Source organism: Lepidochelys olivacea (genome assembly GCF_965140295.1).
Source record: "Lepidochelys olivacea isolate rLepOli2 genome assembly, chromosome: 3".
NCBI classification, from domain to species: domain Eukaryota; kingdom Metazoa; phylum Chordata; order Testudines; family Cheloniidae; genus Lepidochelys; species Lepidochelys olivacea.
In genome coordinates, this window is record NC_140413.1 from 139,288,072 (window position 1) to 139,307,696 (window position 19,625).

The following is a 19,625-nucleotide window of genomic DNA, read 5'->3' on the forward strand; positions in this document are numbered from 1 at the left end:
CAGGAATGAAATGGGAAATCCTGTGGAGAGGAATCTCAATCTTCAATCACATACCAGACTCATACAATCTTTGAAAAATACCAGTGATAGAATAAGAAGAAATGTTAAGAGGATTTATACATTTTAGTTTACCAGTACTAATGTATATTAATACAAACACCCCATATGTAGAAGCAAATTCTGTCTTTTGTTGCGTAAGCAGAGTCAGGATGGGCTTCACCCTGACATCTGGTGGTGAGGTGTGGCAAGTTGTGGAAAAGAAGTTCAGGGGCTGATCTCATTTGCATAGGCACACCCACCCCGCCCTGAATGAGGCCATAATTGCCCAAATGGTCACTTTGGCTGTTGTGGGATCCCCAGTGTCTCTGTTATTGGGGCGGGAAGAATAAATTGTTATTACCCTGATTATGGGAACTGTGCTTGGAACTGTACTTGGCCTTTTGTTATGATGGAGGGACTCACCATCAACTGAGTAGCACTCGCTAGGCAAGGGACATGGGTTCCAAAACTCTGTGAATTGAGAGAGACTTGAGACAGGTATTAGTACCTGGTGGTGTGGGCCCCTTTGTGAGGGCCTGAAGCACCCATTGCACCTCTGTCTCTCTCCACTGTGGAATGTCAGAGCTAATTTTGGGTCTATTAAGAGTCTTGCTACAGGTACTGTGCTGCATTCACTTTGGCCTTATGGTGCACCAGCACTAAGGCTCCCACTACTATGAGCTGAAATCACTGAGCGCTGAAATCACTGCGCGCTGTGTCAAGTAGTAGGGAGCCGGAAGATCTAGAGTACAGCGGTGCTGTTCGTGGATAGGCTGGCGGAGTGTTCGTGAGACGGCGAGGTGAGCAGAGCTGTTCGTGAGACGGTGAGCTGGGAAGAGCGGAGCCGGTCGTGGTGCAGCAGAGCCGTTCGTGAGACAGCGTAGCAGAGCAGAGCCCTGTGGGGCAGTCAGCTTCAGGACATGTAAGGTGCCCCTTACCTCTTTCCCCCACACACAGGCACATTTTAGCCAGACTGGGGAGTAACACTCTGCAGATGAACTTTTGAACTCTGGGGCTGGACTTTTTTAGACTTTGGGTGATTTGTGGATTGCTGGACTTAAGAGACGTTTGGGTTCTGGGACTCAAGAACCCGAGGGAAAGGATGTGGCCCAATTTGCTGGGGTGGGTCTTTGCTCATGGTTTGGTTAATGAACACTAGTTGTGGTCTTTCCCCAATTTAATGCTGATGTTGTTTACCTCATGTTATTAAAGATTCTCTACTACACCGAGACTCTGTGCTTGCGAGAGGGGAAGTATTGCCTCTTTGAGGCGCCCAGGGGGTGTGTAAGATTTTCCCAGGTCACTGGGTGGGGGCTCGAGCCAGTTTTGCATTTGCTTTGATGAGAGGGAGCCCCTGTGTACTGAACCCGGCCCTTGCTGCTATCAACTTGGCCTGGCAGAAGGGTTACAGTTGCATGTCTCCCATTAATCCCAACAGGAAGCCCATATGCATATGTAACATCCTGCACCCCTGAGTGGGTCATCAGCATCTGGGACCAAACCTGGGACCTCTGAATCTAAAAGCAGAAGTCTCTATTATCTGAGCAAAAAAGACCCAACATTCTTAGCCATGGCTGTAACAGGATTAACTAGTATATGGGGTATATATTATAATATCTAAAGGCACAATTTGGCCTATTTTTCTTTATTTTATTTGGATACCACAGTAAGGTGACACTTCACCACCACTAACAGTATTAAGGAGAGTCAGTCATGGAGCTCAGCATAAGTAGGCAGTTTCTATTCTCAAACACCTTGAAAGTTTTGTTTATTGTTACTTTCGAGTTTCTATTCATGTGAGATCACACCCAGAATTTCATTTAGACTTTACATGACCTCACAAGTTCAAAGCAAACTTACCCAGTTGGAGAGAGGGGTTTCACTTCAAACTTGGTCAAGATTCATTGAAAAGATTTGCAAATCTCAGAATCTCATTCTACAAACCTGGCTCAATTCAGGTAAGGACACATGAAATCAGATTAGTTTCCTGTAACTTCAGGTTTCATAAGGAGAGATTCATGGCTCATCTGCAGCCAGTTTATTTGATTTAGGTTTATTTAGTTAAATGGGTAGGTGGGACAGTTTTCATTGTGGTTTTATTTCAAGTTATTAAATCATATTTAATTGACACAAGGATGACAAACGTGTGTGAGACATTTTGCTACTCACTTGATCACATTTTTTCCTCCCCATAAAAGGTTAGTTTCCTTGTGTAACAAATTCTTGAATGAGCGATCCTAATTCACCAACTGCACACAGCTATTTGGGTCAGCCTCCTAAATGCTATGTTTGAGATACATTGCTTAGGACTTGGCTCCACTTTTGAGTTACAGGGCAATAAAGGAGCCCCGGGCGCACTAGCTCACTACCCGTCCACACTGGCAAGGCACGTAGAGTGCTCTGACTCCACGGCTACAGTGCTGCTGGTATTCCACCTAGGCAATGTGTGCTGCACCCCCTCTGGAGCGCCACGGCGCCAGTGTGAACAAGGTGTTGCATTTCTGTGCTCTGATCAGCCTCCAGAAACGTCCCATAATCACCTTAAGTCAAGTGGCCACTCTTGTCATTGTTTTGGAATCGCTGCAGAAATGTGGATGGACCTTTGAAAGCTCCATTTCTGACAGCTGGCTGCTTATCTGCTCCGAGACAAAGCAACCATTAGTGTGGAATGCTGTGTGTGTGAGAGTGGGAGGTGGGTGGGAAGGAGGGTCTGCTGCTGTCTGAACTTACAAGAGAGAATGCTGACATGCTTTCAGGCCCCCAAAACCCACCCTCTCTCCCCCCACATACACACAACACACTCCCTGTCATACCTCACCCCAACCCACCCCCATTTGAAAAGCACGTTGCAGTCACTTGCATGCTGGGATAGCTGCCCACAATGCATCACTCCCAATGCCGCTGCAAGTGCCACAAATGTGGCCACGCCAGTGCGCTTGAAGCTGTCAGTGTGGACAGACTGCAGCGCTTTCCCTACTGAGCACTCCGAAGGCTGGTTTAACTCAAAGCACTCTACATTGCAAGTATAGCCATGCCCTTAGCTACTTCTCCCGTTCCCTCATACATTAGTAACTGGGGGCGGGGAGAAATGACTTAAATCTGACCAAATTCTCACACTGTATTTCCGTAAACTGGAGAAAACTAATACTTTTAGCAAGTTTCAGAGTAGCAGCTGTGTTAGTCTGGATCCGCCAAAAGAAAAGGAGGACTTGTGGCACCTTAGAGATTAACAAATTTATCTGAGCATAAGCTTTCATGAGCTACAGCTCACTTCATCGGATGCATTCATTTTCCACTGAATGTGTCCAATGAAGTGAGCTGTAGCTCACGAAAGCTTATGCTCAAATAAATTTGTTAGTCTCTAAGGTGCCACAAGTCCTCCTTTTCTTTTAGCAAGTGTTATCACTAAACCTTGGTAAAATTCCATAGTTCATAAGATATTGTCAAGCTCACCCCTAATCGTCACAGACTGGAGAAAATGGATGTACAGTATTTCTGTTTGGAAAAAATTGCTAGAATGCAGTTTCAAAAAACAAAATGTGGAATATTTATCCAGCTTTAGAGTCTATAAAAAATTAGATCTCAGTCCTGCAAGAGCATATGCATTCACTTAACTTTAAATATGTAAGTAGTTCCATTTACTTGAGTGGAACTAAGTTAAAGTTAAGCACGTGTATAAGTGTTTACGAGATTGGGACTTTGCTGTTTATAGAAGGGAGAGAGGAAAAAGATCCTAACCAAAATCTTGGATCTGAACACGCCCAAGAACTGTACGATTGGTTCTTGACTGCACTGGCTGCTGGTGAGAGAGATTTTAATGTGAAGAAAATAGAAGTAATGTAAACAGATGTTCAACTCCTGTCTTCTCCTTGTTTATTCTACTGGATCACGGAACACAACTCACAAGGCTGCCAAGGGATGCATCCGATGAAGTGAGCTGTAGCTCACGAAAGCTTATGCTCAAATAAATTGGTTAGTCTCTAAGGTGCCACAAGTACTTTTTAAGGGATATCTAGTTACCAATCAGCTACATCTATCAAATACCAGGAAAGTAAACTGAAAGAAGAGGTGCTGAAAAATCATGATGCAAATATATTTCAAGAAATGTTTGGTTGTATAACTTTTTAAAGACAGATAACAAAATAGTTATTCCTGGGAATTGTACAGTTTAGGGCTCCTGTAGTGATAGTTTCAGCAGTTTCCATCTAGGTATGTATTCTTATGCCTATCATATTTAGTGACTTTTTATTTCTGTAAAATTGTCAGTAAATAGTTTTCACTGCATAGCATTCTAAATTGGGTCTTTGGGGAGGTTAAGCAAAGGGCTTGTAGCAGCTTGTGTGGCTGAAGTCTTCTTTTACAAATAGTGACCCCAAAAGATAGCCACATACTATTGTGGGCACAAGGATCATGATACACTCTGGAGCTCTTTTCATTACCACTGTCCCTGACATAGTTACTTTTCAACCATAAAGTGCCTTCAATCGAGAGATTTCAAAGTGCTTTAGAAATGCTGGTGAATTAAAAGACACGACCCCCACTGAGATGTAGGAATTGATATGGCAAAAGGTGCTAATGGCTTGCACATTACAGTTCATTGATGCATATTGATGGATAAAACTCCATAGAGTTAAAGATGCCATATATATTTTGTAAATATACAAGTTACACTAAGAAAATATTTGACTCTATGTTACCATTTTCTACACCAAAACGGAAACTGCCAAGACACCCAAATCTGCTATCACTCAGTAAAGGTGCAATAATAGCATCACTGTTTTATACACTGGGATAATGAGACACAGAGATGATAAGTGACTTCCCAAGCTTACCAAAGAGATCAACGGCAGAAACAGGAAAATAACTCACATCTTGGGAGTCTCAGCTTGTCTACACTTATAGCTCTGCTGCAGCACTATCCACGCAGCTCTCCCGTCAATGTTAGGTACTCCACAATCTCGTAGCACTGTTTACACCAGAGGTTAGATCAGTATAACTACATCACTCAGGGGTGTAGATTTTTCCACACCCCTGAATGATGTTGTTATAGCCACATAAATTGGCAGTGTAGACCAAGCTTTAATTCTGAGCTCTGAACAAGTCCATCCATCCTCTCTGTTGTATCTTTCAAAGAATTAAAAAGACTTTAGTCTCTAGTGGACTCATCAGTGGTCCATCTGGTAACTTTCACAGCACTAATTACCACGTTAAAAAAGAAAATGGCAGAGGATAGATTTTCCACATTAAAACTAATTGGCACCATCACTGAAGAGTCAACACTCCTAAAATGGTCAATTTTGCAAACAAATGCCAAAGGGCATATCTGCACATCTGTAAACTCAATTAATTGCCTTAGTTTGTGTAGAGGCCAGGCATACTTTTATGCATATTTTTATTTCTTCTCCTTTAAACTTTTCAATAGGGCTAGAGGGTCAAATACAAACATGTATTAAAAAACAAACAAAAAATCGAAAGCTACATATTGAAAAAAATAGTAACCATACTATATTGGCGCAAGCTCTGTACCACTACACTGGATGAACTTCACTGACATGTAAACCCAGCATAAAGGAGCAGAATTTGACCCATTAATTCTAACTAGTGTGTTTTCTGGATGAAAATTTTCAACTTAGTTGGAAGTGTTAAGCTGAAGCTAGCAGGGAGCTGAGCTTTACTGCAAACTGATCTTTCAAATCTTCTACAGTAAATTATTTCCCATTTGCGAACAAACCGTATTCAATGATATTTTTACTAGCAGTTTACACTAGTAACTATTTTTTCCTTCAAACTGCTGTTTCCAGATAGCACTTTTATACTTATTTGCATAATGAAAACAAATACTGCTGCCTATCTATTCCCCATTATAATCTACCACTACCCATAAATCTGTATGTCCTTTACTCTCAGTGAAATGATAGTGCAGTTATATTTCCTATTTTTTAAAAAAATGTATTGTACTACTACTGATGTGGAGAGGTAACATATTTTCTCACATGGTCTTATGCGGCTTCCTTTCCTAATATTTCTTCTCTCCTTTACCAGAGGCAAGCTGGATCTAGCACTTCCTGCTTAATGCTGGAGTCCAATCCTGCAACTCTTGCTCACATGAGAACTTCTCACTTTCAGGATTACTCTCATGAATAAAGGATGTAGAATTAGTCCCTTAATCTTCCTTTTGACATAATGAGATACATTTTAAAAACTTTGTAAATCAATTTATAGGTTAAATTTTCTTGTCAGTTATACTAGTGATGCCAATGAGATTGCACTGACACAAGTGAGAAGAATTTCATAGAATCATAGAATATCAGGGTTGGAAGGGACCTCGGGAGGTCATCTAGTCCAACCCCCTGCTCAAAGCAGGACCAATTCCCAACTAAATCATCCCAGCCAGGGCTTTGTCAAGCTTGACCTTAAAAACTTCTAGGGAAGGAGATTCCACCACCTCCCTTGGTAACTCATTCCAGTGCTTCACCACCCTCCTAGTGAAAAAGTTTTTCCTAATATCCAACCGAAACTTCCCCACTGCAACTTGAGACCATTACTCAGTGATGAGCTGCCAAAATCTTAACAACAGGTTCCCTCCTCACCCCACAAGGGGGATATTGCTCACCCCTGCCCCCTGGGACTCTTGCCCCATCCAACCCCCACACGTTCCTTGATGCCCCCCCCCAGGACCCCTGCCCCATCCACCCCCCTCCCCTGTCCCCTGACTGCCTCCAGAACTGGACAGTAGGGTCTCATGGGCCACTGTAGTGGGTGCCCACCCCACCCCTAAGAGCCAGAGGCACCTGCCGGGGGGGCAAGGTGGGGAGTCCTGGAGATGCTTACCTGGGGCAGCTCCCAGGAAGCATCTGGCAGGTCCCTCTGGCTCCTAGGGGTGGGGGAGCGTAGCTAGGTTGGGAGCAGGGGGAGCGGCTGCTCCCCCACTGATCACATCAAAAGTGGCGCCTTAGGCACTGACTCCCTGGGTGCTGCGGGGCTGGAGCCCCCGTGGGGAAAATTTGGTGGGTGCAGAGCCCCACTGGCAGCTCCCTGCCCCACCCCCGGCCCCAGCTCACCTCACCTCCACTCCGCCTCCTCCCCTGAATGTGCTGCCCCGCTCTGCTTCTCCACCCCCTCCCCAGGCTTCCCGCGAGTCAGCTGTTCAGCAGGAAGCCTGGGAGGGCTGAGAAGCAGATGGCGGCTTCCCACTCAGGCCAAGGGTGGCGGAGGTGAGCTGGGGTGGAGAGCGGTTCCCCTGCAGCCCCTCCACCCCCCGGGTTACCAGCTGCACTGCGGGCAGCCCTCTTCGCGCCCCCCTCCCCTGCCCCAGCTCACCTCTGCCTCCCTGGGCCTGAGCGGGAAACCGCGGCCTGCTTTTCAGCCTGCCCCAGCTTCCCGCGTGAACAGCTGGCTCGCGGGAAGCCTTGGGGGGCAGAGAAGCAGGCGGCGGCTTCACACTCAGGCTGAGGTTGGCGGAGGTGAGCTGGGGTGAAGAGCGGTTCCCCTGCATGCCCCCCCACCCCCTGGGTTACCTGCTGCGGCGCGGGTAGCCCTCCTCGCACCCCCCCCCCCCCGCCCCAGCTCACCTCCACCTCCCTGGGCCTGAGCGGGAAGCTGCAGCCTGCTTTTCAGCCTGCCCCACCTTCCTGCACGAACAGCTGATTCACGGGAAGCCGGCGGGGGGGGGCAGAGAAGCAGAGCGGAGCGGTGCATTCAGGGAAGGAGGTGGAGCGGAGGTGAGCTCAGGCCGGGGGTGGGGCGGGGAGCTGCCAGTGGGTGCTCTGCACCCACCAAATTTTCCCCTTGGGTGCTCCAGCCCTGGAGCACCCATGGAGTCAGCGCCTAAGGTGCCACTTTTGGCCGGTTACATTTAGAAGCCCGTTTGGAACCGGTTGTCCCTCACGGAACAACTGGTTCTAAAAGGGCTTCTAAATTTAACAACCGGTTCTAGCGAACTGGTGCGAACTGGCTCCAGCTCACCACTGCCATTACTCCTTGTTCTGTTATCTGCTACCACTCAGAACAGTCTAGATCCATCCTCTTTGGAACCCCCTTTCAGGTAGTTGAAAGCAACTATCAAATCCCCCCTCATTCTTCTCTTCTGCAGACTAAACAATCCCAGTTCCCTCAGCCTCTCCTCATAAGTTACATGCTCCAGTCCCTTCATCATTTTTGTTGCCCTCCGCTGGATGCTTTCCAATTTTTCCACATCCTTCTTGTAGTGTGGGGCCCAAAAGTGGACACAGTACTCCAGATGAGGCCTCACCAATGTCGAATAGAGGGGAACGGTCACGTCCCTCAATCTGCTGGCAGTGCCCCCACTTATACAGCCCAAAATGCCATTGACCTTCTTGGGAACAAGGGCACACTGTTGACTCGTATCCAGCTTCTCGTCCACTGTAACCCCTAGGTCCTTTTCTGCAGAACTGCTGCCTAGCCATTCGGTCCCTAGTCTGTAGTGGTGCATGGGATTCTTCCGTCCTAAGTGCAGGACTCTGCACTTGTCCTTGTTGAACCTCAACAGATTTCTTTTGGCCCAATCCTCTGATTTGTTTAGGTCCCTCTGTATCCTATCCCTACCCTTCAGCGTATCTACCACTCCTCCCAGTTTAGTGTCATCTGCAAACTTGCTGAGGGTGCAGTCCACGCCATCCTCCAGATCATTAATGAAGATATTGAACAAAACTGGCCCCAGGACCGACCCTTGGAGCACTCTGCTTGATACCGGCTGCCAACTAGACATGGAGCCATTGATCACTACCCGTTGAGCCCAATGATCTAGCCAGCTTTCTATCCACCTTATAGTCCATTCATCCAGCCCATACTCCACAGGACTCTGCCAGTCTAAATCTCGCTTGGAGGTAACAAACTGTGATCCCCAGTTCCCAAGTTCCCCAGAGATGTGTCTCTGCAGTCTCTAGACCCTCTCACTCGACACTGACAGAAATTATTAAGCTTGCTGTCTGCAAAGAGACAATGCACACCCCAGCCTGTTAGGTTCACTAAGGACTCACTCTTTACTTCAATGTAACGGCACTGAGATGGTTTATAGTAAACCTAAGAATAACTTTATTAATAAAAACCAGAGATTTGAATGATACCAAGGAAGGATAAAGGAGATAGAAAAGGGTTACAGACAAAACAAAAACAACATCCTTTCTAGTGCCTAAAATTTAATTCTAACAAGCTATGTCATTGACCAGCATCTTCACATCAAATTAACAAGCATCTCCAGCGCTTCCTGGTAGGAGGATCTGATGTTCCCAGAATCAGAGGGTGTTGTCCTCAAGAGCCAGGAAGACTTTCTGTCCCCTGGTGTGCTCACTACACTATTTCCTCCGCTGCTTGTTAGCGTGATTGCTTTGTTTACATGATATGTAAATATACTTTCATAGCCATCTGTTTGTAATCAAGCCGGTCACAGAGATAAAGCCACAGTCCTTTGTCTATGGCAGGCTTGACTTATGCACGGCTTCCCGAACACATTTTAGGAACATATTTTCAGCACACATACATAACTCTTTATACACACGCCGTACATAACATACAGTGCTATTCCTAACCAGCGTATCACTAATTTCATATGATACTTTACTAAATACAGTTTTATAATATGATAATATTGTATACAATCACTTGATTCAATTGCATATTTTGGGGTTCAGACCCCCTGTTTCTCCACTGGGGTGTCTGGAGCCTGATTGTCATAAAACCCTGATAGGACATTATCCAAATTCAGCCACTCCAGTGTTTTGTGTTAAGTGTTTTTGTAATTATTATTATTTTATTGCGTATTAACAAAGGGAACCATGTTTCACCTTTGGTTTAATCTTTTTTTCATTTGGAAGCGTCTCTCTGTTGATGAGAGAACTGAATGACAATTGATCCCAGTATTGTAGTTCAAGGGCAAGTCAGTTACTGCTAATATAACAAATCACCATAGTCTGACAATTGGGAGTCTCATCCCAGCCAAACAGTAAGACAGACACAGACTCAAATCATAATACAAATGGGCTGCTGAACATTTTTGTATCTGACAAACAAGGCAAAGAGAACAGAAGTAACAGTAGCTCAAAGTCAGGTCTCAAGAGCTCACATTTTACTATCTGCATTGAGCATGATCAACAGAATTAGGCATGTGAACACTCTTTGTATTGTCAGTGTTAGCTGGTTGCTGGAATAGGTAAAGTTATGTTAACCGGGAAATGATTAGTAACCTGGAAGTGATTAGTAACCATCCTCTTTTTTGAGACAGTTCTGGTAGGTTCACAGTTGGTTCCTTTAAAGCATCTATCTTAGGTACTTCACATGGACCCCATTGCCATAGTATCTGAGTGCCTGACAATTTTTAATATACCGATTGGAGCTGGGGAGGAACTGTATTTTCCCTCATGGGAAATTCCATGATTGGGCAGGTGTGGGTGGGAGGGGGGAGGAGAGTGTCATTCTAAAATGGAACAAAGCCAAAATATTTTTTAAAATTTCCTGTTAAACCAATTTCTGGAAGGAAAATGTTTCAGGTCAATCAAAATATTTTGTTTCAATAAAATCAAAATGTTTCATTCTGACTTTGAGTTTTTAAAAATGTTATATAATACAAACATTTAAACATTGAAACAAAATTTCATTTCGAAATGGAAAAATTGAAACGTTCCATTCTGAAAAATTTGAAATGAAACCTTATCAGCATGCACCATTCTGTTTCCCCACCCCATCCCTCTTGTGCAATTTTGTTAAAATGTCCATTAAATGTTTTGCTTTTGACTAATTTCCTGCTGTAAAAGCATTTCCCCAGAAAATTTCTGACCAGCACTAGAATTTATCCTCACAAAACCCCTCTGAATAGGGACATACCAGATAGGGAACATAGGGACTAAGTGACTTGCCCAAAGTCACGGACAGAGGAAAGAATTGAACCTGGGTCTCCCAAGTCCTAATCTAAGCACCATAAAAACTGGATCATCTCTCCTCACTGCATTTGGTGGGCTGCATGGATTGTATCTTTCTGTTCAGTCTTTCCACGTAAGAGACCCATAAAAATATCTGGAGATTGAAAATACAATACTGCACTGGATAACAGTGCAATAATAATAAAAAAGACTGAATAAACATCAAACAAATGTAATTTTTAACCTACTGACTACTTCAGTATGAAATAGATGAGAATTTTTTAATTTAATTTATTTAACAACTGGCTAGATGCCATTTAACATGGGGTTGGGTGAATGTGTACTCATGGAACTGAATTGATACGACTATTTCCCCAGTTAAAGCAATAGTCATTCCTATTCTTTACCATTAAGCTAATCTGATTTTCCAGAAGTTACACTAATAAAGTGTTGCATCCGATGAAGTGAGCTGTAGCTCACGAAAGCTTATGCTCAGATAAATGTGTTAGTCTCTAAGGGGCCACAAGTCCTCCTGTTCTTTTTGCGGATACAGACTAAGACAGCTGCTGCTCTGAAACTAATAAAGTGTTGCAGCCCCGGTAATGGTTCTTAAGGCAGGTCTGCAGGATTGAATGCTGTACGCTTTGCTAGTAAAATTGAATCCTCGAGAATCCATGGATCAAATTCTGTCCAGTTATTAGCTGGCATCCCTACAGGGCCAGAGAACAGAACAAGACCTTAGAACATAACAGACCCACCAAGCAGAACTTTTTAATAGAGAAAAAACAATTTACCTGGATCTTCTATAGCTAAATTCTTCGTTAACCACTGAACAATGTCTGAACCTAGGAGAAAAAAAAATATTTTTAGTTTAGTAAGCTTGCCCTTTCTATATTCTTCAGTCATACCTCCCTGACACCATAAATGTACAGGTAACGTGTAAAAAGTAACTAATGTTGAGTTTCTCCAGAATCAACTGGACCATTTTATTTGTAGAGGACACCCCACAATTTCGACAAAAGAGACACATTATGCAAACTATTTTTTTTCCAAATCAGGAATACTGATGCACAGTTTCATCGTGCAAGAAGCATGTTACTTATCTGACAGTAGTCTATATTTTAAAAAGAATAATTATTGTAAATTTTCAGGGACAAACAAGCAAACATTGTATTACATTCTTGTACTGACGTGCAAAAGCAAACAAACAAAACCCTTTATCAAACAAGACTTAAAAAGGGTTAATGCAGCACACATTGTAATTGCATATATACACACTCATATCTATGGAACAGCTCAAATCTGTATTCTTTTTTTTAGCAATTTCTAAAATCTCTATTTAAAGATGTTACTGAAAACCTAACTCTTTGATTTAATATGTGCTAATAGCAGCTCCATCCAGGAACCTCTCATTTAATCTCTCCATGATTTCTGTAGGAGACCTCTTCTGGTCCTCTATCTTTAACCATCACTTTTATTCTGACACTCCCAACTCTCTCTCTCTCTTCCCCTCACAGACACATATATTGTTGGTCCTATCATGTCCCACCAGCAACTCAAATTCTGACCAACATTCCAGCAATATTTCAAGCTATCTTTAAAAATATATTTATTTCCTCCTGATCCATCTTCACCTATTTTTTCCCATATCTAGTTGTTTAAGATCCTGTCACCACTTCTTATTTTATGTTACCCAAGCCCACCTTTTTTCTCATTATCCCCACTTTGTAGCATAATTCTTCATCATTTCTTACCATACCAAGGGTAACCTTCACCTCTTCCGACTGGAGTTGCTCGACTCCTCTTTCTTTCCCACCATTCCAATCTTTCTATTGCTTTGGTTGCTTCCTTTTCCAAATTTATGTTTCTGTCCATAAATGTACCCAACCTACATTTCTGCTTTCATATTTCCCTGCTCATATCCCCCTTTTTCATTCCCTCTCTTCTCATGCTCTTGGCTTTGCACCTTCATTCCTTCAGTGTGCTATGCTTGGTAGAGCCTTCTACACACAGCATTACCTGAACTATTCCCAGGCTTGTCTGTCACACTGTAAGCCACCCAGTGGGAATTGGCCCATTATAAACATATTTAACTGTTTACTTTAAACAAGAGACAGGGTGATTCTCTGGAAAACAAAAAGGTTACTGACAAACAAAAATATTTTAAAAAGCAAATATAAATTTTAAGAAGAAAATCTTTTAAAAGCAACAACACACTTATGTGCATTTCCTGTCTATTCCATGAAGATTGCTCATGTTACTGTTTCAATCAAGTGGAGATACCTAAGGTATAATGGGAAGACACATAATAAATGATTGCATCCTTATCAAACCATCTTGTAAAGGAGCTACCCACTTCACAGCAGAACTAACACCATTCTTTTTAAAATCTTGGGTTTTAAGGGCAGGAGGCAGATGTAAGACTCCAGATTTACACAAACATTAGATAAATTAAAGTAACATTGAGTGGGGAAAGGACAGTAAGCAAACAATAGCAGGAGTTAGTACAAGTTCCTTCTGCCATTACCCACATAATCTAGCTGAACGTACAGGAATAAATCTGCTGAAAAAATCCTATGCCCCACCAACTCCACAAGAGCCACTCTCCCAAGCATTTATTAATGTTAATTGGTCGTAGACTACAGCAATTCTCAGCCCTTATCAAGATTTGGACCATTTCTTAAGGTCAAAATCCTCCCATGGACCTAGACATTGACGACTAGCATCCCAATACAGATTCCACACTTTCCTTTAAGCAACTACTGCAGAGTTTGATTACACCAGAAAGCAATATCAGGACAATATTAAACAGACAAGAGGAAATTAAATTCTCTTTCATGTGAGAGGTTCAGTCCTATGGTCACATATTCACATTGTCTGTCTATGCCGTTCATTTCCTCTCCCTGGAGAATTGACAATTACTATCAAACTTCCCTGCGGTTCCTCCTCTAGCATCCCCCCTTTACTTTGCATTTTACCTCACTATACCTATGTTTTCATCCCCTTTTGATGATGTGTGCACATTTGATCACTGTTGATTTACATCAAACATCCAAAAACATCTAGGAAACAACAGTTCTGCATGCTTTGACATATTTTTCTTTTTGATCGGTCGAAAAAGTCTCTGGAGCTATAAAGGCTCATCTACACTTGAAAAACGTCACCTGTTTTACTACATAGGGTCTACACTGGTAGGTAGTGCAAGTGCAGGTGGTTTTACCTCTATGCTATCAAGCCTTGCAGATCCAATAGAGCCAAGTAGGTTTTTAATTAAGATGAGGTCACACTCAATTATTAAAGGTCAATGCACTACTTATTCCTTAATTGAAATAAATAGCTGGTATTTTGACTTCGTTTTAGGAGATTCAAGATGACCCGTAAAGATTCTAAAGAGATCTTATTTCCATTTTTGTTTTGTTGTTCCTTTTCTGTGCAAAGAACAGATAGGTTAATGGCTTTGGAGACATGTATGAGTAGCTGTGTGTTTTGTATTAACGACTAAGGGGATGTTTATAAGAAGCTATTTTATTTTTTCGAACAAGGAATTGGGAGAAGATAAATCACTGTCTGGCATTTCTGAAATTGGTTCTGTTTGGGATTCAAGGATCCAGATTTTCCTTTTGCTTCATTTGGTTTCAGACCAGACTTATTTTACTAAACTCAGTGTTGCACTGAATTTACATTAAGAGAGAATGAAGAATCAGGACTCACGATACTTAAAAGATGCAGATGTTTGATGTTGGCAAACTTCCCGAACTCTGAACATATGAATCATATTCCAAAATATCCAAATGCTGGGGGTCCCCTTTATCATTTTTAAGGACAAAAACCAGAAGAAAGTTATTTGGTACCAGTAATCCACAAGTACAGCGTAAAGGAAGAGAGACGGGGATGGGTACCATCCATCTCTTAAGGGGCTGAATCTCATTTGTAGCCAAGAAGTGATCAGATTAATTTTTAGAAAACACTGAATCTTTCAACTTTTTCAAGGTTCCATCTTGCTCTTAACTACCAATGAAATCTCCTGCAGAACTATTTCCCCCCAGACATATGGTCATGAAGAGCTGTACCTGCTACCAAGTTATCTTCTTTTTTTGAATAGCAGTATGATAAAGGAGCTTCTTTTATACTAGATACTTCTTTCTCCTAAGTAAATGGTGATGTTTAAAGAGCAACACTGCAGACTTGTGGGGTTTTTAGTATTTCAGCTTCAGTAAAAGGATCTCAGTGACTATCCTTCATCACTATGATTTATTATCACAATGCTGATGGGCTACATAAAGTGGGAAGTTCATGGTGGAGGTCTGCAGAAGAGATACTGATTACCAGTCTATTGCGTCTCTGTAGGCTCTATGCAGATATAATCCAAAAAGAATATTAGTTGAGTCAAACTAGAAGCATTAATGCCTCTTTGAAATTCAAAAAGGTTTGGTTCAAAGGAAGTTAAAGGTTTAGGATGATTATTCTATCTGAACTACCTTATGAAACAATTAAAATACAATTGCAAGGTGTTCTCTGTAGCACCTTAAACAAAGATTTCAAAGCACTTTACAAACATTAAACAAGCTTCTAAAGCCCTTGTGACATTGATATGATGAGCAAACCCATTCTACATATGGGTAAAGCGAGGGAGAGAGGTTAAAGGCCCTGTCCAAGGTCACATAGAAAGTGGGCGGTGGAACTAGAACGAGAACTTCCAGACTTCTGCTTTATTCACTACACAAGACATGGTCTCACACAATACATTATGGTGTGCAAAGCCATCATAACTTCATGGTGCTGTTTACATATTTGGTCAATATACTCTGGTTTGGGGTATATGGATATGATAGATTTAAACAGAGTTGTTCTAACTATAATTTCTCTTTCTTTTATATAAATAAGAATAGTATAAACAAACCAAAGGTATCTTCTTAGTGCTTTTATTGTAGATAATTATTATCATTAAGCTGCTTCTATTTTACCACATTTATTCACTAAGCTTAACATGTATTTTCCAAGCCTAGTTGGTAATAATTATGTATACTATGTAATCACATTTAATGTGCATATGCGCAGTACTAAATGATTACATAGGAATGCAGTCTTCTTAGAATGCATCATTTCCAAATTATACAGGTCCCACAATCATCCCTTTTGCAGAGCAAATATCTTTACTACTTAGTTAAACTGTGCATTTTGATTGCTATTAGACTTCAATGGCCAACTTCTTGCTCTCATTTATATTAGTGATTTACCTATCATTGAGAACAGAAGCTGGTCAGAAATATATATCAGGCAGATACTTCTACAGTTTAAAAATTGTTAGGCAGGCAGACAGACAGACAGACAGATGTAGAGAGCATTTTAAATACACAGTGTGACTTAATTTATACCCATTGGACTGCAGTGAACTCAACAGGGTTGCAGACAAATAAATGAGGGAAGAATTTGATCCAAATTATTTGGCTACCATGAAGACCAAATTATTTAGACGAACATTTTTAAATCCCATTGACTTCTGTGAGGTAATTCTAAGCCCAGAGATGTCTTGCTACCAATTGGTTAGCAAAATAAATAGCAGTAGGTAAGGAACGACATAATAACTTAAGTACTTCCCTCTCATGGAAAAATTCAAGAGCAAGGGCAAAAGTAGTCAAACAATATGAGCTTTAGATTGTGGAGTTTCAAACTCCTGATCCCTTCAAACCTTCTCTTAGACTAGGCACTTCTTTTTTCACTGTTCAAATCCCTTTTTCTACCCTTCTTCTTTCATGAAATATACCCTCAGTGACAGCCTTACCTCCATATCTGCTCACAACTAAGCTGCTTACATCATATTTGTAAGGGAACTTTACGGATCAGTGCTCCCATCTTTCTATATGTTTCATACAGTTCTGTTTACATTTATCGTGCTATTTAAATAGTTAAAAGAGACAACAGTGATGAGTCAGAGCTATGTCGTTCAGAATTGGATCTGGAGGGAGGCACTCCCCAAGTTCAAGTGTGGTCAGATCTGAGCCCGATTCTGAATGATGCCAAATGCCCCCTAGTCCCATTCTATTCATATCCTTATACCACAGCCATCTCCATGGTATCCGAGTGCCTGAGAAAAACAGCATGGTTTAAATCTGTTCTCAAATTCCTATGCCCCATTGATTCAAATTACATGCATTCAGCACCTCAAGTTCAGGCCAAAAGAAGGAAAATATACAAAAGCATTTGCTAGTATGAATCATATTGATTTGTACTCCCTGTAACAAAGTATGTGTTCTCCTCAGGTTATTCAATTAAAACTACAAACAAATTACAAAATTGGAAGTTATCAATTCTTCATTCGGGGTTACCATACCTTGTGGGCAATTTTGTTATTGAAAAGAGCGCTAAAGAAATCTAGTCTTAAACAGCTTGTTGTGCAGTTTGTAAGCAATTTTTAAAATATCTAATCACCAAAATGATCTTAATTGAGTCAGTTGCCTGTGACTTCTGTGCTCTTTCTGAGCTGCTTCATTACTTATGCAAATGTGTTTCTAAAATACTGAGAATATCACTATCAGTTCTTATTCATTTAGGGGGTCACAAAAAGAACAAGGTAATAAAACAGCCAGATGCTTTGCAAGGAAAAGGGAGACTCTTCTTTTGTATGGTAGTAAATTGAAATGTGGTGGCTGGTAAACATATTAATTCAGATGTTCCTATATCACCAGAAACATACACAGAACACACCCTTCAAGAGTCAGGATCAAAGTTCACAGGTTCAATTGTTCCAACACAAGAATTCTTTAAATAGCAAGTTTATTCTTTCTTCTTGCCCTTCTATCCCACCTTTCCACCTCCATTATCAGCTGGAAGTCCAACTCAAAGAAAAGCCAGTAGGATTTGGTATATGGACAAAAAAATGATGATAGGGAGGATATTCCTGTAGTTAGAGTTAAGTCTAGGACTTGGTAGAGCTAAGTGTAATTCTCTTCTCTGTCACACGTTTCAGTGATCTTGGTCAAGTCACATCTACACTGCAAAGACAATCCCGCAGCACCAAGTCTCAGAGCCCAGATCAATTGACTTGGGCTTGCACAGCTAGAAGTAGGAGTGCAGATGTTCCCACTTGGACTGGAGCCTAGTGTCTGAGACACTCCCCCCTCGCTGGGTTTCAGAACCTGGGGTCCAGCCAGAAACCCAACATCTACACTACTATTTAAAGCCTCGCAACTGACTCGGGCTCCAAACCTGGTGCCACGGGTATTTTATTGCAGTGTAGACATACCCTCAGTCTTTCTCTGCCTTGGTTCCCCCTATGTAAAATGGGGATGATAGTACTTCCCCATTTCATAGGGTTGTTATAAGAATAAATATATTAAAGATTATAAGGCACTCAGGTGTTACAACAATGGGGCCATATCAATGATAGATTGATGGCCCAAAAGTCTTGAGCCATTGGCTAATAAGTAAGACAACCCCAAGCTAAAAATTATGAGGAAATCCAGACTGTAAAAGACAAAAATATTTACAAAGAGCATTATTAAGAAAACATTAAATGGTTTTGGTTTTATCTTTTAAGATGTGTTGGGGAAGGGGACTAAAATATCCCAAAGTATGGAAACTCAAAAGGACAGTAAGTTGTTAAAAATAACAACAACTTTGTAATCTGTTATAACATATTGCGTATATTAAAAATATAAACTACCATTTTTCCTAGAAAGCAAATATAATTTGGAAATAGGAATTGTAATTCCTTAAGAACAGGGACCAAGCTAGCATTGAGAGAGACAGACAGACTGTTAGTGCAATATTCAAGTAGTTTAAAGCTACAAGCAAGGAAGGAAAATGCTTACAATTTCACAAATATAAGCACATTTTTGTAGCTGATTTAATACCCACCTACAATGAAGAATGTAATAAAATCCCTGTAATAAAACTATTATTTTTCCTTGAAAGAACTAGCAACTGGACTTTAAATCTTGGTAGGTGGGGATGGTGGTGCAAGTAAATTGCTATATCGAATTTTAAAAGCCCAAGAGAAAACTCACCTGCAATACTATAAATTTACAGCACATGTAGCTAGACAAGACAAAACAACCTATGCAAGCAGAGAACTTTAGAAGAAAGGTTTTACTCTTGAAGCTTTTGAGAATACATATTAAGATTCTTTAAAATGTCAAGGCCTGTCTAAGGGAAGGAAATATTGTACCATAAATAAGCTCTTCCTCACACCCTTAGGTGTAAAGTCCTTTTTTAGTTATTTATAGAAAGATATCTAATCTTTTTTTAATTCAATGAACTGGCACACTCCCCACCCAAATATCCACAATCAAATGAACACATTCATACAGTTTGTGTTATTTTCTGTAAAACAACACACACACAGAAATTCAAACATGTGGTCAGTTGTGGCTTCAAGGGACCTGCAGATATCAGTCACTTCAGTTGTCGCAAACTGTAAGGAAAATCTCTTGATCAAGGAAAAGTTTGATTTCTGGATGAACTCTTCAGAGACAGCTGTGATACCAAGAAAAAGGATTGCAGCAACTTCAGAAATATATATGTATGCATGCAGAAAACGAATTTTAGACTAACCTGTACAAAACACAGCTAAAAAGGTGTTAATTGCATTTCAAGTTGTGAGCAAGCCTTTCCAGGGACTGTAAACCCACTTCTTTTTATGAAAAACTGTAATGGGATTAATAAAACCTCACTGACAGGAAAAACTTCAGGGCAGTGTTTGTGGAAGAGTAC

At 41.4% G+C, this 19,625-nt stretch overlaps 1 protein-coding gene across 9 annotated transcripts in view; it reads right to left on the reverse strand.

The window, feature by feature from the left end:
* The window catches only part of RGS7 (regulator of G protein signaling 7), a 429,679-nt gene that overhangs the window by 125,899 nt on the left and 284,155 nt on the right, over nucleotides 1-19,625 (reverse strand). For all 9 annotated transcript variants that reach the window (XM_084622895.1, XM_084622894.1, XM_084622893.1 and 6 more), the window contains exon 4: nucleotides 11,708-11,758. In XM_084622895.1, coding sequence (XP_084479021.1) covers nucleotides 11,708-11,758 — 51 coding nt within the window. The remainder of the gene's footprint in view (nucleotides 1-11,707; nucleotides 11,759-19,625) is intronic.